The sequence below is a fragment of the Natator depressus genome, chromosome 14 (genome assembly GCF_965152275.1).
Source record: "Natator depressus isolate rNatDep1 chromosome 14, rNatDep2.hap1, whole genome shotgun sequence".
Taxonomy (NCBI): Eukaryota; Metazoa; Chordata; order Testudines; family Cheloniidae; genus Natator; species Natator depressus.
Genome location: NC_134247.1, coordinates 23,412,802 through 23,434,257, shown reverse-complemented (window position 1 = coordinate 23,434,257; position 21,456 = coordinate 23,412,802). Strand labels below are relative to the sequence as shown.

General features: G+C 39.8%; 1 protein-coding gene across 4 annotated transcripts in view; it reads right to left on the bottom strand.

The window, feature by feature from the left end:
• MYH10 (myosin heavy chain 10) overlaps positions 1–21,456 on the bottom strand; it is a 135,238-nt gene that overhangs the window by 61,200 nt on the left and 52,582 nt on the right. For 2 of the 4 annotated variants that reach the window (XM_074970843.1, XM_074970844.1), the window contains exons 5-9: positions 17,524–17,626; positions 9,351–9,380; positions 7,604–7,621; positions 4,923–5,015; positions 1,001–1,064 (exon numbers count right to left, since the gene is read on the bottom strand). In XM_074970843.1, coding sequence (XP_074826944.1) covers positions 1,001–1,064; positions 4,923–5,015; positions 7,604–7,621; positions 9,351–9,380; positions 17,524–17,626 — 308 coding nt within the window. The remainder of the gene's footprint in view (positions 1–1,000; positions 1,065–4,922; positions 5,016–7,603; positions 7,622–9,350; positions 9,381–17,523; positions 17,627–21,456) is intronic. The other 2 variants (XM_074970845.1, XM_074970846.1) reach the window with 2 other exon arrangements.

Genomic DNA, 21,456 nt, shown 5'->3' with positions numbered 1-21,456 from the left:
ATAAAGGATACAGGTAACCTATCAATTTAGCCCAGTAACGTACCATCTGGAACAAACCTAACTTCTCTCTCTCTACTGGACACGAAATTCTCCAATTTGCATGAAGCTAAACAAAATAATTCTGCTCAGCTATTTAGACAATAAGCCTGGATTTTTACAGATACTTAGAGTTGTAACACCTACCTGATTTAAGAACCATATTGATTTAGGCACTTGAGCCTTAATCCCATTTCTCCAGAGAGCATACTCAACTCTGAGATTAACACCCTGACTCTTCTATTACAATGCAAGGAGAGCAACTTGCAACAAAACAAAATGGAATACTACAGACAAGTGATCATCTGGAAGTATGGAAGAAATAGGAATCAAGACCATTCAGCAAAAACTGAATTATTAGACTTCATATAACAAAAGGCACTGCACAGATATAATTAACAAAAATGGGACAGAAGTTGGCCTTGCAGTTGAAACTTAATTTGTCGGTACATATTCGGATGAGTAAAATACAGCTCCCCTTCCCCCCTGGATGCGCTGCCTATGCGACCCAAATGAGAAAAATCGTGCTTGTGACAATGGGTACACACAGGACGGAGATCAGCTGATTAAGGTGGTGCCATTTCCAGTGTCACTTTATGAAGTACTGGCTTACCTTAATTGGTTTTCCCAATAAACACCACACAGTCATACCTTCAGAACAGTCACAATCTAGCAGATTTCAAACAAAGTATTACATTTTGTGACAATTTATTTCAGAGTAAAAGGAAATTCTCAGACTTCTTGATAGTATGATAAACTGTTTTGAAACAAGGGAGGATTGAGAGTCCAAGAAAGCATTCACACTATGATAACTTATGTCACTAGGTTCACCAAATGTTATTTCCTGCAAATGTGTTAATGATGTATTACAAAGAATTCTAAGCAATACACAAAGTTAGAGAGACAAAAGACTGAGTGAGTCACTTCATATTTTAACCGACATTGCACTGCTGAAGCAGGATACAGGTCTCAATGTTGGCCCCAACAATATAACCCGTAACATCAAAGTTAATTCTAATGAACTTGCCCTGGAAAAGAAAGACAGACAACTTTAAAAAAAAATTGTTTTGTTTTTTATGTTAAAACATCTCTCTCATTTAAAAAAAGGCATACAGTAGAACCTCAGAGTTACAATCATCTCGGGAATGGAGAATGTTCATAACTCTGAACACAACATTGTGGTTGTTTTTTCAAAAGTTTACAACTCAACATTGACTTAGTACAGCTTTGAAACTTTACTATGCAGAAGAAAAATGCTGCTTTCCCTTTATTGGAGTAGTTTGCGTTTAAGACAACACTCTAGTGCATTTGCTTTCCCTCTCTCCCCTGCCCACCCTTACCTGTGCCTGATTGTGTACTTTTGGTTCCAAATGAGGTGTGTGGTTGACTGGTCATTTTTTAACCCTGGTGTTCATAACTCTGAAATTCTACTGTATTAGGTAACATTTGCATCAGTCTTAATAGGTGATAAGTATTTAATACAGGTAATAGTGGCAAGATATCATTCATTCACACCATTCATACACTTTCAGTTGTATTCCATTAAAATGTTGCAATCTACTATAAGGTGAGATGTACTGTAAAAAGAGACACTGCAGTTTTTCAGAGTCTCAAAATAAGGTCAGTGTGTAACCCAGATAGACACCTTTTATATTGTTATGAAAGAAAGTTTTTCCTAAAAGGTCATTTAATTTTAATGCTGATGAAAGACGCTAGAAGTCGAAAGGCTGGCAACAGCAGTATAAACTTTCTCCTGAACAAGTCTCCATCCTGACTTGAAGGCACACCTCCAGTGGAGTGAATTCATTCTCTGCACCCATTCAAGTCACTCTGACAAGGTCATATCTACACTAGGGAAAGAAAAAAGGTGTAATTTTTAAAATAAGATGGCTTTTCATAAATCCAGAGTTTAGACAAGATAGGGAATAGTTTGACCTCTATGCAACTGTTCAAGATGAAACCACCACTTGCCTTGTCTACATTAGTTTTACAATGAGATGTGCCATCTTGTTGGCAATACAACACATTTTCCTAGTATCAGGACATGTCTACAGAGTGCAATGTAGAGATGTGCCAAGTAGGAACTAGACTGAGATGACCAAATCTTTTGATATCGCATCTGCCGTTCACATAGCACAAGCCACACCTGAATCAGTCTTTTAGCGATAAAAACCTCAGTGCATCACTTGATCCACCCAATACCCCTAACATTATGGATTGCTTAGAAAGTCCAAAGTATGCACAGACTGGCATGCTCATGTGCTTAGTTATCTTATTGCTCTATTGTACAATTTAAGTGGTTACAGGAAGAATTTTAGCACAGAGTAAACAATGCAACTCCAGTTAGGGACCTTATCTTCAAGTTGACTCCCTCAAATGGTGTCTAAATCTGGGTTCAGAGGTCTAACTTTTGGACACACATGCATGAAAACTGGGCCTAGAAGTACTACAGAACAATGTCCTAATCATGTTTAAGTTTACTTGAAAGCTCCCAAAAATATGCCACTGTGCTCTGTTAATCATATAAAAATTTGTGGTTAAACTGGGAGAACTTCGGCCTCCACAACTGTGAATCTAGCACTGCAGCTTATTTTAAAACACATGAAAGATGTGCAAGCTCATAACGGCCAGAGTTTGGTCTCAGACATCACTGCACAGAAGATCAGAATACTCAATAAGCTCACTTTGAGACAGGTAACAGGCATGATGTATGGTGAACATATCTGTTTCTTTCATTAGGAAAAATATATAGCTTTCTGGAAATGTTAAGAATAAAAAGATGAATGAACTGACTTCTTGTTTAATTTATGTCAAAACAGATTAGAGAGAGTCTGTACCGCACTAGTAAGTCTACAGTGACAGCTTTTTGAAACTTACAAGTAGATGCCACACCATCTGCTATAAGAACAGAATATTCCAGATATGCCACTTAAATTTGAAAACACAGAAATACTATGAGAAGACTCAAGTCACAGATATTTAAGCAATAACTGAAAAAGCAGAACCTTCAAACCAGTGACTGGATGATAGGCTGTGCATTACTGAATTTATCAAACCACGAAGTGAACAAATAAAGGCTAATGGATCACAATGTATTTTCCAATTTGACAACTAGTTTAGTTCTGTTTACAACATACACAAGCAAAAAAGATGGCAAGAAACCTGTTCTGTGGGGTCTGCAATCCCAAATTCGATTAAAACTACAACCAAAAGACTATAACGGGTAAAAGGATAGGGAAGTTGGAATTTTACTTCCTGGTATACTATCTAACATAAGAACTGTATATTTTGTAGGAGTGTAGCCCTGACAACCTCACTACAGTACTCTCTGCTATTAAATTACAGAAAGTTGGGAGAGGCTGCTGGTTTTTGTGCTAAGTAACAAGGCACTACACTTCAAATCTAGAGATAAAAGAATTCATACTGCATTTTCCTTTTGTGGGAGAATTTCTGTCATTTCCTTTTAAATCCTTATTATTGAAGACTACTGAAGGCACCATCTGGAGTGCATTATACTTACTGCTTTATAAAAATAAGGCCAGAGCCACTTGAGTGACTATGTTCACAATGGCAATGCAAACTTAAAGAAAAAAAATGCAAAACAGATGCTTTACAGCTTTCATAAAAAAGTATGTTCATTAAATTAGTAGTCTTTGAGGAATCCAAGAAATGAAATAAAATGGAATCTCAACAGCTGAAATCTGTTGAGATTATGAAGTTTATATCCAACACATCTGAATACCAACCATTACTGTAAATAATGTGGCTTTAAGAATTTTCAGACTTGCATTTCTGTGGTGTCCTTCCTAGCTTTTGATTGATAGGAACTATTTAAAGGATCTAACCAAGACAGTAAAGGCCATAAAGTTGTTCAAAGTGAATTCTTACTCAAAACTTCACCGCCGATTTTGTAAGACCGATATAAAAGTTTTATTTGCTCTGTAAAATTTAGTTTACACTTTAGCAAGAGCACAACTTCTTTAACCATTCTGGGGTTTATATATAAACTGGGACCCCATTCTGAGGTTAAGAAAGAGTTAAGAAGAGTTTCTATCCATGCCTTGAGTTGCCCTACCAGTTTGTAAAGTATAAGTGTAAAACCAAAGAAAATGCTTTTCCTCTCCCCTATTGATATTTGAAAGACCTCTAAAAACAGAAGGTGACATGGGAAACATTTTAAACTGATTACACAAGTGCTCTATGCATAGACAGCTCTCCAGTCTTTCAATCATAATCTTAGATTTTACTCAACAGTAAGTGAAAAATCCACACAGAAGCATGATTTTTGTTTTTTAAGTTGACATCCCTTTAAGACTGACAAACCCATGAAATTCTAAACCAAGTTGATCTCAAAGCTGGATATTCAGTCATAACCAATTGGTGTCTAAAGTTGTGAGGGAATGGGAGGAATAGCTATAAAATAGTTGCTATGGGCTCTCAAATGATATGCAGTTAGGTAATTCACTAACTACTCTGTACATAAGCCACAGTTCAGGTCTATTGTGTAATTACTACCTTGTGTCATAGGCTATGTGCAGGACACACTGGCATCTGGGGAAAAAGTTTACCAATACGCATCTCATGTAAACAGGACAATGGTCTACTCAGGGACAGATGAGCCTAGGAGTTTTGTATTAAAGCAAGTGTTTGCCTACCACATTGCAACCATAGCATCTCTAGTAAATTAAATATGCTGGATACAGTATAGGAATAAGACTTCAAAGTTTGAATATACAAACTTCAGTTGAATTCAAGAAGGTAGTGTGTAAAGGAAACTTCCAATACCAATAAGGTAGGTTCTCACAGAGAGCTATGCCTATGTGTAGGTAAAAATGTATATTTTTGTGAACAACCATCCAGGTTTTGGATTTTTTTTTTAAACTTACAAAACGGGAAGAGTTGTCATTTTTCACAGTCTTTGCATTCCCAAAGGACTCCAGAATGGGGTTCGCCTGCAGAAGCTGACGTTCCAGCTCCCCCTAAGAAAACCACACAAACACAAAAGCAAACTTATATGAAACCCATGTGTATGTCAGACTGTCCCTGATTCTGTTTCCTTTCTGATCATTTTACCCCAGTTGCGTGACAAGATCTTCAAACACGTTGCCTTTTATTTGTTTGATTCCTTGCTCTGTTGACACTCTTCACTGGAATAGAGAAGATGGCATCTATTGTACAGAAAAGTGACTGAGCTTAGGTGGGCTGATGTTAGAAACACTGAACATAAAAAAGTGAATTCAAGTTCAGGGCTCATGAATTAGGCACAGAAGTCAGAGTAAAGCCCATATGCTGTTTTTGCAGGGGGAAAACAATTTGACAAAGTAATGCATAATCTTTGGATTTCTGTGTAAGATGTTTCTGCAAATTAGATCTTTAGGATGGTTAATGATCAGTATCTAAACCAGAATATATAGGACAGCAGGTGCTTTAGCATGTACCATCAGTCAGCAAGCTGTTGATTCTCATAGCTAACTTGAGATTCTGGACAGAATTTGTGGTATTTCAATGTACTCTGAGCTGGAGTAAGTATGACACAAATGGCATAAGTGAAATTGAATAATGCCAAATTGTAAGATTAATTATTTTCAAATTTACACAGCAAGTCAACATTTTCTGTACATAGCTGTACTATTATTTATAAAACCCAATTGTTTTAAAGCTTCCTGAAGTTTAAGATAGTGAATTTAGAATTCATAAGGAGCAAGTACCTTAAGGAACTGAAAAAAGAGCCTTTTCAATTACTGCCCATTAGAAGATCTGGCTAGTATAACCAGGTCTGTGCTGCATCCATGAGCCCACAGAAGTAGCAAGTGTGTGGAAGATGTGATACTATTTCCTGCCCCAAAGGACGGTAACAAAAAGTGGAATTATGTCTCTGGAATGTAATCACAAAATTAGTGTTCATAAATCTGCTTTTTCCAATCATTTACCATTTATAGCACACTGAGGAGTAAAACTCCTGGACTGAATGAACAACTGACAATAAGAGACATCACACACCTCTGTTAGTCCTTACATATGTCAATGATTACACAAACTATTTTTTAAAACTCACTTTGATTAATGCCTGTTAGATGCTTTTATTTTTAAGTTGTAACATATACCAGATTTGTTGAAAACTGATTCCTGCTCATTCTTGATCTGTTACTTGACCTCAGGTAGACTGCACAAAGTATGATCCACTTCAAAAACAGATTTCCTTTAGAACTGTATATCCTTTGAACCCTAGAGTTCCTAAAAACATTGAGAGCAGTCTCCCAGACTAACAACTGAACATTTACGGAGGACCCACACAAATATTGTACTCAGTTCCCAGTGTTTTAAAAAGAAAAAAAAAAGCGTTCAACACTGTACCAACAGAAACCAACTCTGAGAAAATTTTTTAGCACCTACTCAGTGTAAAGTGTTTGTAATACTGGCCTGTCTTTTTATATACTGTCTAAATAGCTTGTTCAGAATCTCTGATCTAGATGATAGTGGGCAGCATCTTGTTCACGTTTTTGCGCATTCATCGTTAGCAGATGTCAGGGACAGTTAGACAGAGAAGCCTGCTCACCTTTTTGTACTCAGCATGAAACAGACTAAATTAAAAGATGTGAAATGAAGCCAGCCAACAACTTTCACAAAAGGATGCACACAAGTGGTTGCTCACTGAAGCTCACTGATATTTCAGTTTCTACTTAGCCTGAAAACAACAGATATTGGTTTCAAATTTTTGGCCTAAAGGCAGCACACTGCGTTACCACTGAAAGAGCCGGGTACTAAAGACCTGTGCTGTACATACTTCAAAGTCTACCTAAGAGCAACCAAAGTAAAAATATCAGAAGCGCAAAGTAATGGTTTGGTCTGATAAGGGGAAACATTTGCATTATATATATATATATATCATTTCAGAATGACCTAAAATGTAATAGCCTCCAATTTAGTTTGGAGAAACTGTATTGATACTTAATTTATGGAGAGTGTTGATCTCTATTCAGGGGATTTTGAATGTTTGAAGTACACAGGTTGGGAAAACTGTTCAGTAGAAAGCAGAATTAGAACTTATTTGTCACTGTTCTTTAAGAATCAGGATAGGAGTGGTGAGGAATGGTAAAGAGGAGAAACTTGATTACAGCCTAAAAAGCTATAATGTTTTTTCCTCGTTGAAGTTTTTGGTATTCATGACTAGGTAAGAAGGAACTTATCACAGACTACTAAACAACTCACTCATACTTAAGTATTCTCTTCGTAAGTTTTAAAATAGATTTAATAGTTTTAAATTATAGACTAAATTCAATTAATTTTATGAAATCAATTATCCTATTCAGAAACATTCCACAGAGATTTTAGAATGAAGGCAAGATTGGGCTAGATTCCCCTACTTATACAGTCAAATAGATCTTGGAAAAAGCAGCATCAAGATATTGTGAAAAGTGAAGACATGCAATAAATTCATGCAGATCAATAAAGCAATGTTAGAGCAAGGACAAGAGATACTGTTATCTCAGTTTTAGAAAACCAGCATCCCAGTGATTTGGTTCATTGTGAAATCTGGGTGAGAGACAGGGAGCTACAGGCTACTCACATACAACAGGGATCCACTCTGTAGTTCAAAATGACAGTGAAACAAAATGTTAATGGTTATGATTTATGCAATATACCAACAATTCCGGATTAGAATTTAAAATACTCCTATTGATGCATTTAAAATATGAACATAATTGGACATTTTTTAATCCTGATGTGAACAGGTCCCTTGGCAAAAAAAGCAATCCATCTAAACAGTACTCATTAGTTTCTGGTTTTACAGCAAAGAAGCACTTGAGTAAAGACTTCAAGTAAAATTTCAGAATTGCTCGTGTCCTGTTGATTTTCAATGAGATTTAGGCACTTAAATACCTATGTATTTTTGGAAGTGGGACTTAGGTGCTTTTGAAAATATTACCTTTATATAATCCTGGTGACCATGACAGACACAAACTTACCTCCTGAAAGAAGTGATCAGAGCAGTTGTTCTCAAACTTTTGTATTGGTGACCCCTTTCACACAGCAAGCCTATGAGTGCAACCCCCTTTATAAATTAAATATTAAAAAAGTAACACTATTATAAATGCTAGAGGCAAAGCGGGGTTTGGGATGGAGGCTGACAGCTCACAACCCCCCAAGTAATAGCCTTGCGACCCTCTGAGGGGAATGACCCCCAGTTTTGAGAACCCTTGGATTAGAGCGTATACTTTGTCTGGTGTGCTCTTCCTTCTGCATTAGGGAGTCCCAATTTTACCCTTAACTCCCCATTTCTGTTAATTAAAGCAGTAGAGATCACACCACGTTCTGTAGATGGGAGTCCAGACATCCCCACTGACAGCTCAGCAGTACTCTATCATGTCATAAGAAAGGGGAGGGGTTAAAACTAATTATTGCTTCCCTATTCCTTCCTCTGTCAGGAATCAGAGAGCATCATTGTCATGACGACTCCAGACAGCCTGAGAAATAAGAGAAGCTCAAGCACACTCTGAAGACTTCAACCCATACAGGACTGAGCAGCCACTAAACTGTTGGGTCAGGTTATAGCAAGTCATGGCAGATTTTGCACTTTAGAGGAAGTCTTGGTTTTCCCAAGCCCTGTACTGTTGTGAAGAATATCATATCAATGTGTAACCCGAGCAGCTATAACACATTCAAGCACCCAAACTTTTAGGATTAATGTGCATTTACGTTTCCATTAGTTTAAATTTAAATAATTTCTTACGCACATCACTTAGTAATACCAAAGTATTCTGCATTAAAATCTCCACAGTACATTTACCAAGGGCATACAGTGAGGTGGAGGATTTAAATTGGTGGTAAAGATGGCGCTTTTGCTTCAGACAGATTAGGGTTGCCAAGCCTCCAGGATTGGCCTGGAGTCTCCTGGAATCAGCATCTATCTCTCAGTGACTATTGAAAGCACTCCGGAAGATTTTAATAGGATATTTTAAGAAAATGACATTATGTCGGGGGGGGGGGGGGGGGGGGGATGATCCTCCTGGAATAGCTGCAATCTGTGTTGGCAACTGTAGGACAGATACCAGATTTTATTCTGGAGCATTGCAAGCTAGTATAATTCAAAGTCTGTTACTAGTCAGTGCTTTTGTACAAAATGAATAAATACATTTTGCTCAGATTACTTAGTTGCATACTTGTACTAGTCTGTCACCACTTCGTGATAAACATGCCACCAAATTAGTTGTATACAGACATTTAAAATTGATCGCTCATCTCATCATACAAAAATAGTTGGAAATATATGAATTAATCCATATAAACTTAGAAGCATAAAGAAAAACACTTGCCTGATGTTTCACGGGTTTAGGTGATTCGGGCTGTTCATTGCAAACAAACAAATGCAAGTGTTAGCAAGTCTGCATTTTTCCAGCTGCAAGCTATATCCCATATTAATTATATGTGTTAGTTTAACCAAACACTCAGTTCATGGAAATGGTTTTACCCAGTTACTGTAGCTAGAAGCAGAGCTATTATATTTCATTTGCCATTTCCTACTAAATTTTCTTATGCATATTCAAAGAACTAATGCCATATGAAGTACACTTGCCAGAGAGTAAGTCTTCCCTCACACGTACTGGCATTTATGGCATAACGGGCTACTGCAGAGGCAAGAATTTAACTAGTTGCTGTATACATATACTTTCTGTAATGCCAGCTAAAAATATCTAAAATAAAATTAAGTTGCTCTTTCTCTGCAGGCTTAATCACTGGACATTGTATTTGTTCAGTAGTATGGCATTCAGCATCCTTCTAAAGAAACTATACTGGTCCTAAGAGATACCAAGAGGAAGGTGGTCTGAGCACTTTCTTCTCCCCAGAAAAGGAGGTTTTTGCTGTATAATTCCTTTTTGGAATTAAATGTCCAACCTCCTATCTTGAGCAGGGGTTTCAAGTGATTTTTCTCCCTAGGAGAAAGTGAATGTTGTTGGAAGACACTTAATTGGACTTTGAGGGAGAAAATGCTGTTAAAATATGAAAGTACTGTGTAGATGTAGTAGAAATTTTCCAAATTTTTATTTTGACAGAAAACAAGATGAATTCTTGGGGAAATTTTTGCAAAATAAAAAGAATAAAATCTAATTTTTTCAGCCAGCTCTAGTACTATGTAAGGCCTGATCCTAAAACCTTTGCTCACATAGAGGACACAAAAGGGCTGCAAGTTCAGGCCCTCAAGATCAAAAAAGACCATTTTAAATCTTACTGTAAAACAGCCTTTGATTACACTAGAATTTTAGTTATTTAGCTACAAATTTAAGTGGACAAATTATTTTAGAATAGAGTACACTGATCTGCAAAAGCAAAACCCATTTAGTTCAAACCACTGCAAGCTTGTGTGTGAACCAGCCCTATGTTAAAGGCTTTAGACTCCTTTTTAAAAAACAATTAGTTTTACATTTGGCAAAAACAGATTTGCCAATTTCTCTTTTCATAAATCTAATTCAAGTGGAAAGCATTAAATTGAAAGATGTTACTCTATTTAAATCAAATATTCCTGGTCAGGAAGGCCTCCTAGTCCCCAGAAGACTCCCTGATTTGGTTAATTGTTGCAGACCTATATAGAGCCATGCCCCTAATTCTGCTCCATTTCCCTCCCTGCACCACAAGTTTATAACCTCTGCACTGGCTTTTTAAAACACCATGGAAGCACACAAACATTCTATAAATTTGCCTTTTCTCCATTTTTTGGAATTGTATATCAAAAAGCAATGTTAAGAGAACATTAAGGTTGCAAAATTAAGCCTTCTAAAAAAGTTAACCTGAATTCTGGCATTTCCTATCTGTGATCATATAATGAAAGATCTTTTCCTACAAGATTTCTGTTATTCATTCCACAGAATGGACCTGTGCACCTTCTACCCAGCTAGCCCCAGGTCCCTTTGCCCTCTTCCAACAGTTCCTCACCCATCTGTCCTGTCCCCTCTCCCAGCCTCCAGTTATTCCCTCCACCAGCTCCCAGTCTGCCCCACCCCGTGTTCACTGCTGGCACACACTCAATATTGAGAATAAAGGTGCCGGATTTGGAGCCATGGACAGCACAAGGGACAGGCTCCCTGCTTTGAGTTCCGGTGACTGGCCTGGATACCATTTACAGGGAAAGTCCTGCTTTGCCCCTGCAGCTCTAGGCTGGAACATAGAATTATAGAAATGTAGGGCTGAAAAGGACTTTAAGAGGTCACCTAGTCCAGCACCCTGTGCTGAGACAGGATTAAGTAAATCGAGAATCACTCTGACAGGCATCTAACTTTGTTCTTAAATCCCACCAATGAAAAGGATTCTGTGGCCTTTCTAAGTAACCTGTTCTAGTGCCTAACTATCCTTATAGTTAGAAAGTTTTCTTCTAATAACTAACCTAAATCTCCCTTATTGCAAACTAATCAGATTACTTTCTTGTCCTACCCTTGGACATGGAGAACAATTGATCACTGCCCTCTTTATAACAACTTTTTACATATTTAAAAGATTGTTACGTTTCCCCTTGGTCTTCTCTTCTCTTGATAATTATTTCAATCTTTCTCCATAGGTCAGGTTTTCTGCCTTTTGTCATTTGTGTTGCTCTCCTCTCTAACTTGTCCACATCTTTCTTAAAGTGTGGGACCCAGAAGTGGACACAGTACTCCAGCTGAGGCCTCGCCAGCACCAAAAACAGTAGAACAGTTACCTCTCATCTTAATCCAAAACGACACTCATGTTAATACAACCCAGAATGACATTTGCCTTTATTATAACAGCCCCACACTATTAACTCACTCAATTAGTGGCCCATTATATTCACCCAGACCCTTTTCTGCAATACAGCTGCCTATTCAGCTACTCTCCATTTTGTATTTGAAATTCAATTAAGACAAGTACTACACCTAAGAAGGAAAAATCAAATGCACATTTTATTGATTGCAAACAAATTCTCCAAATTGTCAGTCATTCTGAATTCTGTTCCTCCAAAGTGCTTGTAACCCCTTCCACAGCATGCTCAGCTGCTCCACGGGGATAGTGCACATGCAGCATGGTTACCACTAAGAGCAGTGAGGGGCTGGAGTGTCCTCCATGCAGACTGAATATTCAGAGGTTATTAGGGTGACCAGGTGTCCGGTTTTCGACCAGAACACCCGGTTGAAAAGGGACCCTGGCAGCTCCAGTCAGCACCGCCGACTAAGCAATTAAAAGGTCCAGTCGGCAGTGCTGCGGAGCTAAGGCAGGCTACTCCCCTACCCGTCCTGGGGCACCGCATTGCGTCCCAGAAGCGGCCAGCAGGTCCGACTCATAGCCGGGGGGGGCCACGGGACTCTGTGCGCTTGGGGGGGGGGTGGGCAGAGCCTGCAGCCAAGAGCAGGGCACGCCATGGAGCATCCTGACCCCACTCCCCCTCGCTTAGGAGCTGGACCTGCTGGCCACTTTCAGGGTGCAGCATGGTGCACTCAGACAGGCAGGCAGCCTGCCTTATCTCCCCTGCTGCACCGCTGACCAGGAGCCACTCAAGGTAAGCTCACACCCCAACCCCCAGCCTTGAGCCCCTCCAAACCCAGAGCCCTTTCCTGCACCCCAAACCCTTTGTCCCCAGCCAGCACCCACCAGCCTAGAGCCCATACCCCCTCCAGCATCCCAACCCCCTGCCCCAGCCCAGAGCCCCCTCCCCACACCCTGAACCCCTTGGCCCCACCCCAAGCCCCTTATCCTCAGCCCCACAGCCCACCTCCCCAGCTTGAGCCCTCACTCCCTTCTGCACCCCAACTCCCTCCTGCACCCCTCATTTCTGGCCCCACCCCAGAGCTCGCACCCCCATTTAGAGCCCTCACCCCTTCCCGTACTCCAACACCTGCCCCAGTGAAAGTGAGTCAGGGTGGGGTAGATCGAGCCACTGAGGGAGGGGGAAAATGTAGTGACCAGGGGCAGGGCATCAAGGAAGGGGCAGGGCTAAGGTGTTCGGTTTTGTGCAATTGGAAGGTTGGCAACCCCAGAGGTTATAGTTGCTGAATTATAAGTCTCTAAACTCTTTGAAAACAAAATCTGTTTCCAGATGCTTGGTAGGAGCTTGCTAGAGCTTCGCCACTATAATATCTGAAAACTCTTATCTGCACTGAGCATGCTCCGGCCTCTCAGCTCCCACATGCTACCAGACTGCACTGTGTGCCATCCCCACAGAGTTACTGAGCATGCTGGAGGTCAGGACTTTTCCTACAACTGCAGCTCCTGGCTGCTGTGTGCTAGGGTAGAGCTGAGTACCAAACAGAGAGCAGGGAGCCTCTCTCTTCTGTGCTGTCTATGGCCTGTCCTGCTGGTGCTCAGACAGCACAGAGGAGGAAGGTGACACTCAAATGCAGAGAGAAAAAGAGCTGGATGGAGTGGGGGGGGAGAAGGCGGCTAGAAGAAGAGTAGATGGAGACAAAAAGCCAGGGGAGGGAAGAAAAAGAGAAAGAGGAGATCAGGTGAAGATTGGGCCTGCAAAAAGGCAAGGGTAGGGAGAAGGCAGGACAACGTACAGGTTGGAGGGGGAAATGGGCAGAAGGGTCTGTGCCCACCAGAGCACACTTTGCCAGAGCCTCGAATGGAACCCAAGATTCCAGAGTCTCACTGTTTTTCTGCTGTCAACAAATATCTGTGAAACCCAAAACGCGGAGTATACATTTCATGCCCTTTTGGTGCTGGTCCACAGAGTGGATGACACTGCTATCATCAGTTACTCCCTTTGCTCAAAGAGCAGGCGTATGTGTGATGGATCTAAAAGGTTCCAACCTGGTGATGAACCATATGGATTTCAATGACAATACATGATGGAATTTGTTTCTTAAAATCCTAGGTAATTAATCTCTAGGAAATGCCAGAGTTAAGGTTGACTGTGCAACTTTAATTCAGCTCCCTTGTGCATATGATACAGTCTTTAATTACATTATCACAAACTAATTTTTCCACAGAGCCCCCGCTGTCTCATTCAGTGCCTAGCTTGGACAGTTCTCCCTGAACAAACAGCTATTCAATATTTTGTTTCATCTTTGTTGTGCAACGTGTATCCCCATGCCTTATTTACTGCACGCTATTCAAACCCTGCTCTGACCTCAGAATTGACTTCCCTGTACACTTTTTTACTGTGCAAATCACTATATTATCTGAGTGTTTCACACAAGAGAGCTAATTTATCTTCACAACACCTCTGAAGTGAGGGGCTCTTACCCCCTTTTTACAGAAAGGGAGCTGAGGCACATAGATTAAGGTACAAAGTGTCACAGGGTTTGGATGCCTGATTTGAGACACCTAGGACCTGATTCTCCCCATCCCCCAGCGTACTTAGCATTATATAGCACGTTATATATTTAAAGCACAGCTCCCGCTGACTTCAGTTTACAGCTTGAGTGCTCAACACTTCTGCAAATGAGACTCAAGGTCTCAAGCTGGGCATCTGGAAAACGACCACCACAGTTAATGACCACCTATGAAGTGTTTGGTCTATGTGACTTGACTAGCATCATACAGGAACTCAGTGGCAGAGGCAGGGCTAGAACACCATTCTCTAACTCAGAAATGAACTACCTTAACCATGAGACTGTCCTTTCTCTTCCTAAAATCCCCTGATGCATCACTACACTCCCAAATTCCTCAAATGAGAGAAGTCTTACAAAAAGCCTCCTTCACTACGTAACCTTGATTCCCCACACTGTGGGTCCATCCTGTGCACTGAATGAGGCAGGGGTCCCATAGAAAAATAGTATGTAGTCAAGTAATTTAAAAAAAAAAAAAACACACCATAATGCATACACACAAGGCAGACAAATTACGGGTTAATAAGGCATATCCTAAACCATGGAGTGCTCGACTTTCCAATCTCAATGTTCTTCTAATGCAGTGTGCGCACACAGGCAAAATATACAGATAAACTGATGAACTCCCTTCCCTTATCTCTTTTCCTATATCTGTCTAGTGTAATGCAGCTTCACTCCTGACACCTTGCCTCCAGCTCAGTATAAGCCAATAGAGAACAAGAGTCAAGTGATAAAACATCAAAGATATGAGTGGATTACAATGTACAGTAAAAGTCAAACTCTAGCAAAGTAGGAGTCCCAATATATTTAATACATTTTTTAACACACTTCAGTTACATTAATTTTTAGTGCTTGACTTCGCAACCCCAATATTTTTCCTTTAGACTATGTTGTTTTATGCAACCTTGATTCTGCTCCTCTTTTATACATTTTAGGACATGGATTACAAATTGCATCTGCCTACATTTTTCACACAACCCTGCCTCATTTCACTGCTCACAACGTAAAGTACTTGGTGAATGAAGTAGGTGTTAAAATTTCTTTTGATCCTCATCCTTCATCCATGCCCTTCACCATCCAAAGCTTTACACCTAAGAAAAAAATTACTTTCTCCACAGGCTCTTTTATGGCAATTACTGCAATATCCAAGTGCCACACACACTATTAATGAATTTATCCCCTGCGAGATACAAAAGGGGTATTCTCCCATTTTACTAATAGGAACTCAGGCAAAAAGATTAAGATCAAAATTCACAGAGGTGTCCACTAATTTTTGAGTGATTGGGAATGCAACCTGACACCAACAGTATGTCTCCCAGTCCCACCCCCCCAGTACTTAAACATCTTCATAGCACTTCATATATTCAAAGCATTGTACAGACATTTAACTAATCAATCTTCACAGCATCCCTGTGAGAAGTGGGCAATTTCACAGACGGAAACAGAGAAAGGAGATGTGACTTGCCTAAAGCCACACTGTACATCAGTGGCAGAGCCAGGATTGTCCATAATCAAAAACTTTTAAATGAAGTAATTAAGTTTGAGCAATTGTGACATTTTCCCAAAGCAAACCCTAAAAACAAGGAAATAAGTCACATTATAGCTCTTAATCATGCCCTAATGCCTCCATGGCATGACAAGACTCAAACCACTACAAGGAACTTCCTTCTGCTTGTAACTGACAAAGACACTACACATAACACAGGGAGATTAATGTGCTACACAAACAGTGCCAACTCTGTGGGAGGAACACCCACGGAAAAAAGTTAGTGGGTGCTTAGCACCCACCAGCAGCCAGCTCTTCCCCTCCCCCCCCGGCGCCTCCGGGATCCCAATCAACTCCTCCTCCCTTCTAGCACCTCCCGCCCGCCACAATCAGCTGTTCTGTGGCGGGCAGGAGGCGGGGGGAGGAGTGGGCAGAACTGGTTGGGAAGAGGTAGGTGGAAGGGGGTTTGGGAGAAGTGGTGGGGCAGAGCAGAGTGGGAAGAGGCGGGGCCTGGGGCAGAACGGGGAGGGGGGTTGAGCACCCCCAGAGCAAGCCAGTGTCTGTGTAAACAAAAGCCTTATTAGAAACTCATGCTCGCACCATAAGCACACAACACATTGCATAATTACCCTGTGCAGAAAGTTAATGGAATATTTGCACATATTGGGGTTGTAATTTAGGTTTCCCCACATATAGGGCTTGTTAAAGACTCCAAGAGTCCACATGAACACAGAGCAGCCTCCCCTCTGCTCTCTCATCCCTCACACTGTCCTCCAGATTCTCCTTCTTAACCCTGTCCTGCTGCTACCGATTTTCTTCAGCATTGCTAACTCATGTGTAAATCGTGTGTCATGTAGTTCTGCCTCCTGCTTTCCTGTGATTTTGAACCTCCATGTGCTCAGGGTTCAAGTCAAGGGACAGGCAGGGGTATACCGGACAACTTATAATGGGAAATATAATGTCAACAAAACCATAGGGGTTGCTACTGTAAATGGTTCAAGACAGAGACTGCTTTAGATCTTAAACGCCATACAACCTGTGGTACCACTGCAAAATATAAAGCATGCAAACAGCAATACTTTTGGTAGCGAACCACTTGCCTAGAGTGAAACTGAATAATGGAGTCACTATGAGTGTACAACTGATGATCTGAAACCCATTTATATACTTTTGATTCTGCACTGCATAAAACCCTTAATCCACTACTGTGCATGTCAGATTTTGCCGAAGTCCAGCAGCTTTTTTTATGTTTTACTGAAAGAATCCAAGTTATAAGGCAGTGAGTTAAGTTTTTCCAGTACCAAGTCGTATAAAAACAAAGACATCAATCATAGCAAAGGGCTCAGTTGTTTTACTACCTTTCCCTAACAGTGGGCTTCTAGCTCTCACCATTGCAAAAGCATGGTGTTTATTACACATTGTAATTTTCCACATATCCTGTCAGAGTTTTACAGTATTTGTTTTTAATACCATGAATTAAGCAGTCATGCTTTATTTTCCAAATTACTAATTTCTGTTGCTAGAACACTTTAATGATATCTTAGCTAACAGCCATATCAACTGATATTTATTTTTGATCCTAAAAATTAGTTTTTAATCCTTTTAGCAGTGACAGCACTTTCTGTATTTAGATACAATAAAGCTTGGCCCCGGAAAAAAGAGCAAGACAATTGAAAATAAAAAAACAAACAAACAAAAAACAAACAAACAAACAAAAACACTTACTGGAATATTATGGTCCTTTCTTCCTTTATGGGAGGAAGCAACATGAGCAAGGTACTGAATAACTTTCTTGGTGTTTTCGGTCTTCCCAGCACCAGATTCACCTCTGCAAGACACATTCACACATTTCTCTCTCAAAATTCAGTTTTAACAAGCATAGTCAGTCTTTTATAGTAACTACCTAATTTCATTTCAGTCTCAGGCTTAGACCGCACAATGGTATTTTATTAACCGTCTGAAAGAAAGTGCTAATGTTTAATTTAAGGATGTATGCAGTGTAGCTGCAGACGTGTCTATCCCAGGATATTAGAGAGACAAGGTGGGTGAGGTAATATCTTTTCTTGGACCAACTGCTGTTGGTAAGAAAGAAAAGCTTTCAAGCCACACAGAGCTCTTCTTCAGGTCTTGGAAAAGAACTTCCAACTTCACAGCAAAACGCATTTTCCTTTCCCAAACCTGAAGAACAGTTGTGTGGCTCAAAAGCTTGTCTCTCTCATCAGCAGAAATTGGTCCAATAAGACATATTACCTGACCCATCTGGTCTCTAAAGTTTAAGAAAACCAATAAGAAGTTTGCAGTTTAAATACCTTTGTTATCCAAAAGGTCTCCCATGCATATCATTTAATTATTGGTACAATGCCAAGTATGCTTATTATGTATCAAGCATACTTTTTATCATAATTCTTTACCACCAACAATTAACAACAAACCCTAATCTTCAATTCTTGCGTGAAACAAGTGTTCTTACCTCTTGTTTAAAGGATAAGAAACTGAAGCAGAGAGATTGACTTGACTAAGGCCATGGACTGAATTTCTTAGAATAATGAAAATATAAACACAATGCCATAATGGCACTTCGTGCTCTAGGTGCCAGACTTTCAGAAACGCTAAGCTCCCACACATCCCAGTGAAGTCCATGGGACTGCAAGCGCTCAGCACTTTTGAAAGTCAGGCCCTAGGAGCATTAGCAGTAGAATATATCTTAACATATTGTACCATAATCAAATTCTTGGCTAGGCTGAAGCATATCTAGAGTTGCAAGGAATATACACATATTACACTTTTAATTTTATTGCTGTGAACAGGTACAATACACATATTCATTAAGATAACATGCATTATTTTAATGAATGCTCAGCTAGGTTTAAAGTTGGATATGTCTGACTTATTTCAAGATGTGTCTGTAGGACACAAAGTTGTAAACTGATTTTTCCAAGGGAGATATTTATTAAAGCTATATTTTCTTCACATGAAGCAGGACTGACACCACAAGGTTATTTCATAGCCGTAATTTAGTTTTCAGACAATTCTACATTATAAATCTATTGATGCATCTTTTAGTAACACACTACAAACTTAGCTATGATTTGGTAGCGGAGTTAAGTGGGAAGATATTGCTGTTTGTGTTTATGAAGCATATGAAATTAAGAAGGTTCTATTACTTTGAATTACACTGAAAAAGTGAAATTTTCTCCCATTGTTAAATATTCATTTTAGAAATAAATCTTCACATGGTTCCATGGTTAACTATTTCAAGCCTGCTAGGATGTCAGTTTAGTCAATTGCCATTTCTGTTACAGTCTAACTGAAAACTTGTGTGTGTGCAGTATGGATTAACAACTTTTGCAGTTGAAGTTTCCAAGGCAACACTTCCCTCCATTGCATAGTATATATATACTAGATTTAGTAGTTGTCCAAAATTTGCTTTCTTGACATCTAATACCTTTGGAATGGTATGTTTTGTGAAATTCAGACAGGTGAAGTTTTCCTGTTCTCACATTTCAATTAACTGTTCTGTTTTTGCCAAGACAAAGTGTAGTATTTTAAAACTGATTCAATTTTATAAGGGAGGATTGTGATGCTGACAGACCAAGTGCCAGTTCATTCCAAGGCCCCTAAGCCTCACTGAGAACTGATAAACCCATACTGGAAAACAGTCTGGCTCACATGTGCATCAGTATTATAAAAACAGGTATTAGATTTATTTAAAAAAATGTAGGTTTAGACTTTATGAAATGTTTGTAAATTGCTGCATGCATTAATCTTACCTACAACAGCTGTATCCCATGTTACAAGGTAATATTTAAGAGAGTTTGCTCTGTAACTGTAAAAAAGTGTTTGCTCTAAAACTATCAGGAGAGAAGCATTACCAAGTACGAAATACTAGTTGACCATTAGAGGTGTCATCTTCTACCCAACAAAAGAAGGCCCATAGACACCAGAGGAACCATTGTGGAACATCAGTGGACAAAAGACTGTTGATTGCTCCCCCACACCCATGAAGAGGAGATATCCATGAGCACTCATCCCATCAGCTTGAACTCTGGGGGAAGGGAATAAAAATCCCTGTCAAGAAGCTATTGTTATCTCTATGCTGATTGAGCTTTGAAGGGCAAAGATTTCTAAGCATAATCAAGAGTTCTCCAGTGCTTTGCCTGGATTAGCACTAAAGGACATACAGAGCTTTGTATTTATAGAAGCTTTTATTACCTTTTGGAACCTAACTCATTTGTGCATGTACTTTTATCAGCTTTAATCTTGTCAATAAGGTCTGGTCTACATTACAGAGTTAGAGCTATGAAGGCAGTTTTTGTCAACCTAACCATGGCAGTGTCTACACTTAAATTTCGCTCCCACTGATGTAATTACCCCTCTATACAGACCTTCATGAGTGGCACAGAGTCCCAGGTCGATGTAGTTAGGTCCATCCAGAGTCACTGTAGCCACTGCATTGCTTATGTAAGCTGCTACTGGCTTTCAGGAGCTGTCCCACAATGCCCCACACTGACCATACAATCAATCAATACAAGCACTCCTGGTGAGGATGCACATCGTCAACGGAAGGAGCGAAGTGTAAACATGGGGTACAGATGTGGGGACCTGCATGAAAGACCCCCTAAGCTTATTTCTAGCAGCTTAGGTTAAAAGCTTCCCCAAGCCACAAACCCTTTCCTTGTCCTTGGACGGTATTGCTGCCACCACCAAGTGATTTAGACCAGTATTCAGCAAAAGGGCCACTTGGAGTCCCTATTTCCCCAAACCCCTTCACACCCTTTCCCAGGGAGGCTTGACAATAATATACTAACCAATTGGTACAATGTGAGCACAGACCAGACCCCTTGGTTTTTAGGGCACTAAAAATTAATCAGGTTCTTAAAAGAATAATTTTATTTTAAAAAAAAAAAAAGGTTAAAAAAAAATCACACCTGCAAAAATCAGGATGGAAGGTAACTTTACAGGGTAATAAAGATTTAAAACACAGAGGATTCCCCTCTAGGCTCAGCTTCAAAGTTACAAAAAACAGGAATAAAACTTCCTCTTAGCATAGGGAAAATTTACAACCTAAAACACAAGACAATTTAACGCATTTCTTTGCCTTTACTTACAATTTTTGTAATTTTATATGTATCATTTCAGGTATGTTTTCAAAAGATGATTTACCTGCTTGGTCTCTCTCTCTGTCCAGAGAGAGTACACGTACACACACACAGATTTGAAAGTATCTTCTTTCCTTATTGGTCCTTTTGGTCAGGTGCCAACCAGGTTATTTGAGCTTCTTAACCCCTTACAGGTAAAGTGATTCTATACCTCTGGCCAGGAAGGATTTTTATGTTACTGCATACATAAAGGTTGTTACCCTTCCCTTTATATTTATGACAGATGCGCATCGCCAACAGAAGGAGCAAAGTGTAAACATGCACAAGCAATGTAATTATTGCTGCGGCTGTATGACAACGTAAGTTAGGTTGACTTAATTTTGTCTTGTAGTCCTGGCCTAAAACCCTTATTCTCCTTAGTTAATAAATCTTTAGTTGGCTTATTATAGGATTGGCTACAACTTGTCTTTGGTTTGAGATCTGCAGTGCAATTGACCAGGGGTAAGTGACTGGTCCTTTTGGGACAGAGTAACCTGATTATTATGGTGATTTTTGGTGT